The 9,767-nt window shown below is 37.5% G+C and overlaps 1 protein-coding gene across 2 annotated transcripts; it reads left to right on the top strand.

Annotated features, from left to right (window-relative positions):
* Positions 1–2,721: 2,721 nt before the first annotated feature.
* LOC131314043 (uncharacterized) lies at positions 2,722–8,369 on the top strand. 2 transcript variants are annotated; one of them, XM_058342538.1, is made up of 5 exons: positions 2,722–3,063; positions 4,056–4,260; positions 6,377–6,678; positions 6,986–7,257; positions 7,872–8,369. In XM_058342538.1, exons 3-5 carry the CDS (start codon positions 6,606–6,608, stop codon positions 7,917–7,919), a joined length of 393 nt encoding a protein of 130 aa, XP_058198521.1. In that variant the 5' UTR covers positions 2,722–3,063; positions 4,056–4,260; positions 6,377–6,605; the 3' UTR covers positions 7,920–8,369. The 2 variants fall into 2 exon arrangements, with proteins under 2 accessions (XP_058198521.1, XP_058198520.1); XM_058342537.1 differs by lacking the exons at positions 2,722–3,063; positions 4,056–4,260 and having other exon boundaries at positions 5,857–6,678.
* Positions 8,370–9,767: the final 1,398 nt, after the last annotated feature.

Raw genomic sequence — 9,767 nt, 5'->3', positions numbered from 1 at the left:
ACAAACACTTCAATGCTAAATCTTCTACAATTAATGTTCCCTCTTTAACACGTTCTGTGAATATGGAATGTTTCGTTGCTATCATTCTCTTCTTGTATATATAACCCTCATGGCTACCAGACTTACAACATATGACTTATGCTATGCTTTCTAATCTTCTCGGTGAAAAACATGACCTCAAGCCAGCTCTTTTTGAACCTAATGTGATATATGGTTATGGTTTTCCTTCAGAACCACTTTATGTTCATGGTTGCATTAGTAGCTATATCAACTTAATTTGCAATGTTATTCCCCTAGATTTAGCATACCCTTTTCCCTCCTTTTGCGTTTGTGTTAATAGTAAAGATTCCTAAATCCATTGGTTATCAATTATGCTTTCGTCATGGCAATCAACATTTAGCCATCCCATACAATATATCCAATATAGTTTGCTCCAAATCAACGGGTATGACATTTGTGTCTTACCTTTTCTTCGTATATTGTATCATAGTTGTGGGCTCATCTCAATCACTGGGTAACTAACTTTTGTTTTTCCCCTTTCTAGGTATGATTTGGTGATTGTATGGTAGTTTGAATGAAGATCCTTTTCGTGGTATATTCTCTTTCCCACATTTTCCCCTTCTCGCACCGAGTATTGACGTAGTCGATACTCCTACTTTTTAAGTTTTCCTTTTGGCTTTGTCCTTGAGCATTGGCCAAAGTCACCACAAATATTTGTTGCTATAAAAAAATAAGAGGTTTGGTAGAAAAATCCGTTCCAGTACGTAGTTCTTGTTTTGATCACATATCCCCTCGCAATAAAAATTTCTACGGTCAGCTAATTTGTTGGGTTCATGAAATCTTTTTTTTTTCCCTATGGGATTTGATAACATGGAATATAGTTTGCCAACACAACAGGGAATACAAAGTTATTGAGATAATTCTGTTACTCACTTGAAGTCTATGCTTATGCCGGATCATGCATGGCCTCATCCAATATCTTGCCAAGATATGCTCATGGAGCCCGTAACTATGATTTCGCTGTTTTTTTTATCGCTTTTCAGAGTTATTGTGGGATGTCTTGCATTTTTTACATTCGGGACAGCACCCAGAAGGTAGATTTGTCTTGTTGTGTACCGATTAATGTAGATGTTGCTCAAATTGATGTACGTATGATCCCAAAAAATGATCACCCACAATTCCATAAAAAGGAATGCCAAGGTGGCCTGTTGGGCTAACCAAGTCTCTTGAACAGGTATTTCAATTCAACCCACGAAAATCAAAGTTCAAAAAAAATGTAGGAACGATAGCCAGTAAATCGACAATGGGTCTGTATAGTTGAACTTTCTCATATGATCTATAGCCCAGTTTGATTTGCTTCTCATAACGCTTCTAAGCATTGTCTTACGGATTGGGGAAAAAATGAATAGGTTCCATTTGCGACATAATAGAGTAATCAACTGTAGTTTGACATATTCGTTTTCCTTTGAATCAAGAAGTCTAGAACAATGGTGTGGGTGAAGTAGTCTGCCTTTTTGATTCTCCGCTGTCGAAGTTCAATACATGTAGTATTTAGCCCACTTTTTCATAAGCATGTGCAACGACTGTTAGAGGGCCGAGAAGCCCACAAGCTACTCCGGGACATACTACATTACTTAAAAAAAAAGTATGCGTGGAGGCTGTAGCCAAATCCAATCACTTGAAATTAAAGTCCGAGTTAGTAGAACTTGACTAACATAATCTTCCCTAGCCCTCGTGTATTTTGTATCAACCTTGCGACAAATAGGATGAGCTTCACTTGGTGTAATGGTGTAATGGTGTTTCCCTCTTTTACAAATTTTCTCTTTCGTAGAACAACAGTCTCTCTCGGTTGTCGTCTCGGAGTATCAACGGTCTCGTTCAGAGGTCTGGAACTCTCTCTCAAGAACGAAAGGTGAAATTTATTAATCTATTTGTCTTTTTTTTTTTGATAGTGTTCATCCAATATCTTGCCAAGATATGCTCATAGAGCCACTAACTATGATTTGGCTGTTTTTTATCGCTTTTTACAGTTATTGTGAGATGTCTTGCATTTTTTACATTACGAATAGCACCCAGAAGGGAGAGTTGTTTTGTTTTGTGTACCGATTATTGTGGATGTCGCTCAAATTGGTGTACGTATGAACAAAAAAAATGAGCACCCACAATTTCGTAAAAAGGAATGCAAGGGTGGCCTGTTGGGCTAACCAAGTTTATTGAACAGGTATTTCAATTCAACCCACGAAAATCAAAGTTGAGAAAAAATATAGGAACAATGGCCAGTAAATTGACAATGGGTCTGTATAGTTGGACTTTCTCATATGATCTATTGCCTAGTTTGATTTGCTTCTCATAACACTTCTAAGCATTGACTTACGGATTGGGGAAAAAATGAATAGGTTCCCATTTGCGACATAAGAGAGTAATCAACTGTAGTTTGACATTTGTTTTCCCTTGAATCGAGAAGTCTAGAAAGTGAGTTTCCTTAAATGACTGTAGGTTTACACGAATCAGTTGGAGCAATTCCAGTTGAGGGGAAAAAAGGTAGATGTCTTGCAAAGAAATGTGATTGATCGGTAACCGCTTAAGAATATTAGAACTCTGTAAATCTTTAGTGTTCTTGACAAAGATGACCGCAAAAGTTTACACCCGAAGATGTTTCTCATTATAGTTGACGTGTATATTAAACATGCTAAATACCAATTTTTTTTTTTGGGTAAAATGCTAAATACCAAATTTAACTTTGAATGTATCCCAAACGGAACTTCTTGTGAGGAAACAGAATCTTGTGCGTAAAACATTTCTAACATGTTGAAACTGCTGGCAATATGAGTCTGGTATGTCCGTGATCTGGTCTATTTGACCTTTCATCATTAGACCAGACCATACATTTTACTTTTATTAAATTTGTTTGGCTGAATGCGCAATTATTATTTCACATTAAGTAGCTTTCTGAAATTTCCTTCTGTTTCATACTATTGTAGGCACTTCTGGTCTCGGGTGCCAGTCATGCTCAGCTTGGGAACCAGGTCTTGCGTATCTCGACTCTGCTCAGCACTTCAAAGAGTAGGTGGTCAGTGGGGTTTGTTTCCAAGCTTGATTTTTTTTATTGCTTAATGGAGTTATTCTAGGTAGGTTGTTCGTGTATTTTTTTTGGCTTTCCCCCTTAAAGTATTGGCTTTCACATTTTTATTTATGTTCGTTTGTGTGATATTTCAAAAGTAATTGAGCTTAGTCAGAATGCATTTGCTTTTAAATATACCCCTCAAGTGGTGGTGAGAATTCAATTTTTTCTCCCTCCCCCTTCTCCCTTAAATTTTCTCTCAAATGCAATTTTCTCTCATGTGGTCTTGATTGTAGGCATTGTTCTATCGTGCATGATATCAGACTCTGTGAACTTCAGTACATTTTTGGTACTAGGAAAGATTTGTCTATACTAATAGTTATACATGGATTTTACCCACAACATGTTTTAAGAAAGAAGTGTAGCAATGAAGTACATGGATCCAAGGGAGACACCCTCTGATTCATGGTCTTCTTCCCCTTGACCCGATGTACCCATAAACAAATTGGTCTTAGTTATGTTTATTTACATGTGGAGAAGTCAAAGAACTTGAGCTTTGATCAGTTTGGTGAATTTTTTGGGAAAATTTAGTCACTTTGTTTGGTTTAGATTTTAGAAAGTTATTTTTGAGAGTTGGAGTGGTAATGAGTGGAAAGAGATAGAGAGATAAATTTATTGAAAACTGTGCCAATAGTTAAAAGTTACTCCCAAAATGTCAATCCAAGCAAGGTGAGTGTTCCTTTTTGGAGATTTCTATTTTTGATAGATACATGTTCTACCTTTAGACAATCTAGAATTTTGTTGGTCAATTTGGACTTCTTTTTGCTGCAAAAATTATACGCTATGTGGTGGTCTGATTGCTGAGAAAAATTAGGAGAAAAAGTCTTCCTGATGTAGAAAAAGTTTCTTGAATCTCTATTTGGTATATTTGTCTTTTGTTTTTGTATGTCTTCATTCAATGGACCACTTCTCTAATTTCCGGTGATTTCCACAGCAGGCAAAAACTTCCCATTGAATCTCCGGTCCGAGCTTCCAATTCTGGCCCATAAGAACAATCAAATTTGTCTCTCCACATTTGTTTTATGAATCCACGATCCCTTGAGGTCTATTGTGAGTGCAGCAGTTTGTGAATATAGATATGGTCATGGTATACGGGTGACCCTGATGGTGAAATTAGCGGTTGTTACTCGTTCCGTCAGGTTCTGTTCTTGTTTCTTGGATTTTTCTTTTCTATGTCGATTTATGGACGCGTGTTTCTACAGTTGCATGTTTTTCTGGCGTGTTTTTTCGTGAGGTTGATTTCGGTGTGCAGTTGCGTGTTTAGGGTTTCTTCGTTGCTGATCGAGGGTTTTGATGTTGGTTTTCCTTATAAACATAGGAAGCGTTGGTAACTGTCAAGTCCTAGATAACTTTATACATATCATCAGGCTAAGATGTTATAGTTTAAGGTTCTGAAGCAAATTATGATTTGCCTCGCAAAATCTTAGGCATGTCTCAAATGCACTCTCAAGTCTCAATCCATACAATTTAGCATCACAATTTGTCGTTTCATAATTCTCAAATCAGGAAATTGAGGCTGCAGTGGAAATGATGAAAATGGGTTTTGGGGTCAGAAGACTCGCGACTCTCTGTTAGCCTCATTTCTTGATAGTTTAAGCTTTTTCCTGAAGATTTTTAATATGACACCGCGCTAATACCAACAAGAAATTAAAATGATGGTTTTTGGGCCAATTCGAAAGGAAAAAATGAGCGACTTCTTGCAATGTCCGGCAATAATACGAGCAACTGTGCAGCTCACCTCAGATCAACTTTCGGTCCAAATACCGTGCTCATCTTGAGATTGGATAGTCATAAGATCGTTAATCGGTTTCACCAAAATGCAAGCAGTAGTACTGCTGGTATGGGTATTATATCTGCCATGCTCATCTTGAATTTGGATAGTCATAATAGGTCGGTGCTTGTCTGTCCCTCCCAGGTTGGTGTTTCGTTGTATGTTGAAATTTAGTATGTTACATGTCTTTACATGATTTGATTCCAGTTCTTCCTGTGTTTATATCTTTTGGCCATTGTGAGGGCTTCCCGCAAATACAAAAATGTATATTTCTTGTTCAATTTGTTCTGTGCATGTGGCCGGAATCAGTATGGAGGTGTGGTTTGGTTATTGTATTGTAGTCTTTTTAGGTATTCGTGGATGGTTTCTGGGATAGTGTGTGTCAATTTCTCAGGGATTAATAGTATTTTGAAGTGTTATTTGTGTAGACCTGTTGTATGAGGCCTGTACATAAGGTTTCGATTGTTGTTTGCTTGGATTTTACCCGGTTTCGCATATGTTTATGCGTCTTGGCCAATTGTCAACTGTTTCCGTGAACACATAAAGATGTGTATTTCTAGGGTTGGATTTCGTGTCCAGATATTGATGGCCTGATTATCAAGATATAGTTTCCTTGCGACCTTCTTATGTGCTTCTTAGGGTAATTTCATCTTTTTCTGTTGTAATGTGTCACGCTGACGTTGGGCGCCTTCCCATACCAACGTATACATTTTTTGTTTCTCTCTCTAGACCTTAACAGAGCCGAGATGCTTCCAGACGATTTTTAGGGTTTCTTGGCGGTGAATATTCCGATCGGTTGTTGTACGGTGTTCTTTCTCCAATCCTGTCGGCGGTTGTTACTCGTTCCGGTCAGGTTGGATTCCACTTTCTCTGACTTCTTCTTCGATCAAAAAAGACTATCTCCGTTCTGCATATTCTGGTTTAGGGTTTTCTGTTGGGAGTAAAAGCAAAGAAGAAATGGGCCAACAGTTGATCTACAAATCTACGATGTGTGTGGTAGTTTTTGATGTCTACGGCGTGTGTGTTGGCTTTGGTTCTCTCGATCGTTGGCGTGATGGTGGGTGTAGTTGGTACATCTAGGTTGGATGAGTTTTTTCGGCCGAGTTGGATAGTGGATTCACACGTGAGTGAGAAAAGATAAAACTTGATTTCTGGTAGTCATTTGCTATTTTGCTTGACTTTTCTGATGAAACAATGAGTTTTATGAGTTTCTGGTAATCCATTTGCCATTTGGCTATTTTGTTTCAGCCGAGTTTTATCTGAAGCGTATCCAAGCTTCAGCCCTACCCATCATTTTGCATCTGAAAGGGTAATTGTTTCACTCTCCGTTTTTCTCTTTTTGTTCTAGAGTCCATAGGACTTGTGGATTTGAATGACACTTTTCATGTGCAGTGAAAGTACAGTGTTGGCCTATGCGATCAATGTCGTTTCAATAAACATGATGTATTATTTTTGTGTAAAAAATTAGTTTGCTACAAATGCAGGCGGTAAACTTCTATTGGAGCTAAACCGTGTGCTGCGACTTGGAGGTTTCTTCGTCTGGTCTGCTACTCCTGTTTACCAGAAACTTTCTGAAGATGTTGAGATATGGAATGGTAGATGATTCTCCAGGTATTCTTCTACTCCTGAAGTCAATATACTGGGAGATTGTCTCAATAACTAAGGATAGAGTGAATCAAGTGGGAATAGCTATATTTCAGAAGCCAGCATCAAATGAATGCTATGAGAAAAGATCTCAAAATGAGCATCCTGTCTGCCAAGTGTCTGATGATCCAAATGCTGCCTGGTACATTTTTTGCTTCTGTAAATATGTGCTTTACTTATCCGGTTTCTTAGCGATATGGGTTTCCAAGAAAACCTTCTATCTGTGGAAGATAAAATTGCACAATTAAAATATATTCATGTTTTACTTATTTCCCTGTATTTATGTTTCTTATGGTTTAGAGTCGTTCGATACCTTTCAGTGAACAAAAAATACGTTTTTAAGCAGAACGTATGTGAACTTTTGGAGAAACCAAAGCAGATTTCTCGGTTTTCATACACCAATTCCTTTGAGTTTCTGACTGCCCTTAATTAATCTCTGTGATGTATAGGTACGTACCATTGCAAGCATATGTTTGCACAAGGTCCCTGTTTATGCATCAGAAAGGGGGTCTCAATGGCCAGAACAATGGCCATTAAGATTGGAAAAACCACCTTACTGGTTGTTGAGTTCCCAGGTTGGAGTTTATGGCAGGCAGCTCCGGAGCATTTCTCAGCCGACCATGAGCACTGCAAGCGAGTGGTGAATAAGTCATCTCAATGGGTTGGGGATAAGCTGATACACTGTAAGGAATCTCATGGACATGAAAGCTATCTGTGGAGGGTAAGTAAATTTATTTAATTCCAGTCATGGACATGAAAGCTATCTATGGAGGATAAGTAAATTTATTTAATTCCAAGTGATCATAGAGACTGTATGTTACAATTGAAACACAATTTTCCTCCATTGTTGGCTGCCTGGTCTATAATTATCACGAACACCTTTGAACTTTACATCTTCGTATTTGTAGATAGTACTTTGCATCAACAGATTATTAGCTGATTATAATGATTTCTCTCTCTCTCTCTCTCTCTCTCTCTCTCTCTCTCTCTCTCTTTTTGGGTGTGTGCCGACATCTTCGTATTTGTAGATAGTACTTTGCATCAACAGATTATTAGGTGATTATAATCTCTCTCTCTCTCTCTCTCCGTGCAGTTCGGGAGCTAGACTTAGGTATCCTAGAATTCCAGTTTTATGGGGTGAATGCAACCAATGTTCTGAAATATTTCTGGTTGTGGTTTTTGGAGTGATTTTTGGGGATATCACTATTGCCGGTATTGAGATACCATAACTTGCATTATGAATTGGTTTTACTTGTACTTCCACTACAAAATGCCTTTATTTTTTTTTTCCCTTCTTCATTCTCTCTTGATCTGATTAAATGACTCTGGGTGCAGATTTGCAGCTGCCCTGAAGGAGTTGAATGTGTGGGTCAGTTGAAATGATTCAGAAGTTAACCACTCCGAAAAAATGGGTCCTCATCCTAAAGGCATCCATGTACACGTATGGAGCAGTTACCCAATGCGTCTTCAATGTCCACTCTGTCTACGACACAATTCTTGATCAACAAACACCCTGAAGAAGTGTGGAACGAAGGCACTCTCAACAGTAGTCTTTTGTAGCCATGTCTACTATTCTAGCTAGAAGCCTTTCTAAAAACTCGAGACAAATCTTTTGATTCATGTTGTTTGTCATGAAGATGTATGAAACTCCCTTTTGTGTAATTAGCTTTGCCGTGACTTCAAAGTATTGCATATGAAGTTAATCAGCTGGAAGCTGTATCAATTTCTTCAAAGGCCTTGCGTATGAGCATGTGAATTTCATTTTTTCTGATCCATTGTATGTTCAGTTACATGAATTTCTGTACTTTGATATAATGAAATTGAGTTTGTAAATTTGTGATGCCTTTGATCAGCAATTGTTTTATTGGTTTGGGATTGCTTTGTGGGCAATGTAAAACTACATACCTATTACATGTCTTTAGAAAATAATGTGTATTTGACCATTATTTGTGGCATTTTCTTTTTCTGTTGTATACTTTGTATCCAAAATTTTGGATGTAAGATAGAATTCTATTGTATGAATATTATACGTAAATCACTGAATATTTACTTGCTCCTATTTGTGCAGGCATGAGACACCTCCTACCAATAACAGGCATGAGACACCTCGTGCTAGCACGAGCCGCTCACCTAGTATTATATATAGACTCAAAGTTTTGCTCAATTATCTTAAAATTCAAGCTGCCCGAGATTAAATTGAAGTCTATAATCCAATTTTTTCATACTAGTCAAGATTCCGGTACAAGTCCAGTATCGTCCGATACAAACTGGTATCAACCAATATTTGGGGCGGTACGGAACACTTATGTGTACCGTTTTTATGTCTGATATGGTACGCCGGTATGGAATAGAATTAACAATATTGCTTTTACCCAAATACATTTGAAAATATACAAAATAAATCCGAAAAATCTTAAAAAGCTCAAAAATTTGACTTTATCTTGAATATTTCAAAAAATATTTGGGTAAAATTACGTATAGTTTATGACTTGTTCGAGTTGTCTTAACGAGACGAATCAATAATCTATAAAAATTAAGCTCAAAATTAATAAATACGAAAAAAATTGAATAAAGAGAAAACCCAAAAATCTAAGCGAAACGGGGCTAGGGAGCACATAGCCTACTAGCCCCACGCTCAAAATCACGCTGCAAAAAAAGAAAAGAAAAGAAAAGAAAAATGCTGAAAATCACCCTTTCTCTCAAAATATCCCGTTCCTCTTCGAGAAATTTCTCCCTTCTTCCCCTCTTTCCAAACTTCCTCCCATGTCTCTATCAACAAGAAATGACCACCGGAATCTGATCTTGTTGGTATTTCTCTGTCTAAGTCCTCCTCTTTCAACTGGGATATACCCTCATGGATTTAATCCAATTGCTAGAGTAATCTTATGCACCGTCGTCTGGGTATTTGCTAGGTTACCCTTTTCCCAACTTTTGTTTGAGCTATTTGGCTTCATCACAACAAAGTCATTTTTATTCCAATTATGGGTATCTGTCTATCTATCTATATATCTATCTATATCTATCTATCTATCTATCTATCTATACTATACTATATGGAAATGTAGAGAAGTGTTGATAAAGCTTCAAAATGCAATTCTTAATTTCTTAGGATTTTGAATTTTTTTAATCAACAAAAATTGGGACAGAGGGAAATGTGGCTGAGAGAGAGAGAGACGTGGGGGAGGGGGTTGTGAACAAGGGAGGAGAGAGATATTTTAGGAGAATTGAGAT

This window comes from Rhododendron vialii, chromosome 13a, assembly GCF_030253575.1.
Source record: "Rhododendron vialii isolate Sample 1 chromosome 13a, ASM3025357v1".
Classification (NCBI taxonomy): domain Eukaryota; kingdom Viridiplantae; phylum Streptophyta; class Magnoliopsida; order Ericales; family Ericaceae; genus Rhododendron; species Rhododendron vialii.
Note: the sequence above shows the minus strand (reverse complement) of the source record. Positions and strands in the feature narration are given on the sequence as shown.

What these genes read in the sequence shown, in the direction of transcription:
- LOC131314043 (XM_058342538.1), top strand. Translation starts at nt 6,606, where the DNA reads ATGAATGCTATGAGAAAAGATCTCAAAATGAGCATCCTGTCTGCCAAG. An exon ending in GATGATCCAAATGCTGCCTG is followed by an intron (nt 6,679 to 6,985) that starts GTACATTTTTTG and finishes TGTGATGTATAG; the next exon opens with GTACGTACCATTGCAAGCAT. An exon ending in ATGAAAGCTATCTGTGGAGG is followed by an intron (nt 7,258 to 7,871) that starts GTAAGTAAATTT and finishes CTCTGGGTGCAG; the next exon opens with ATTTGCAGCTGCCCTGAAGG.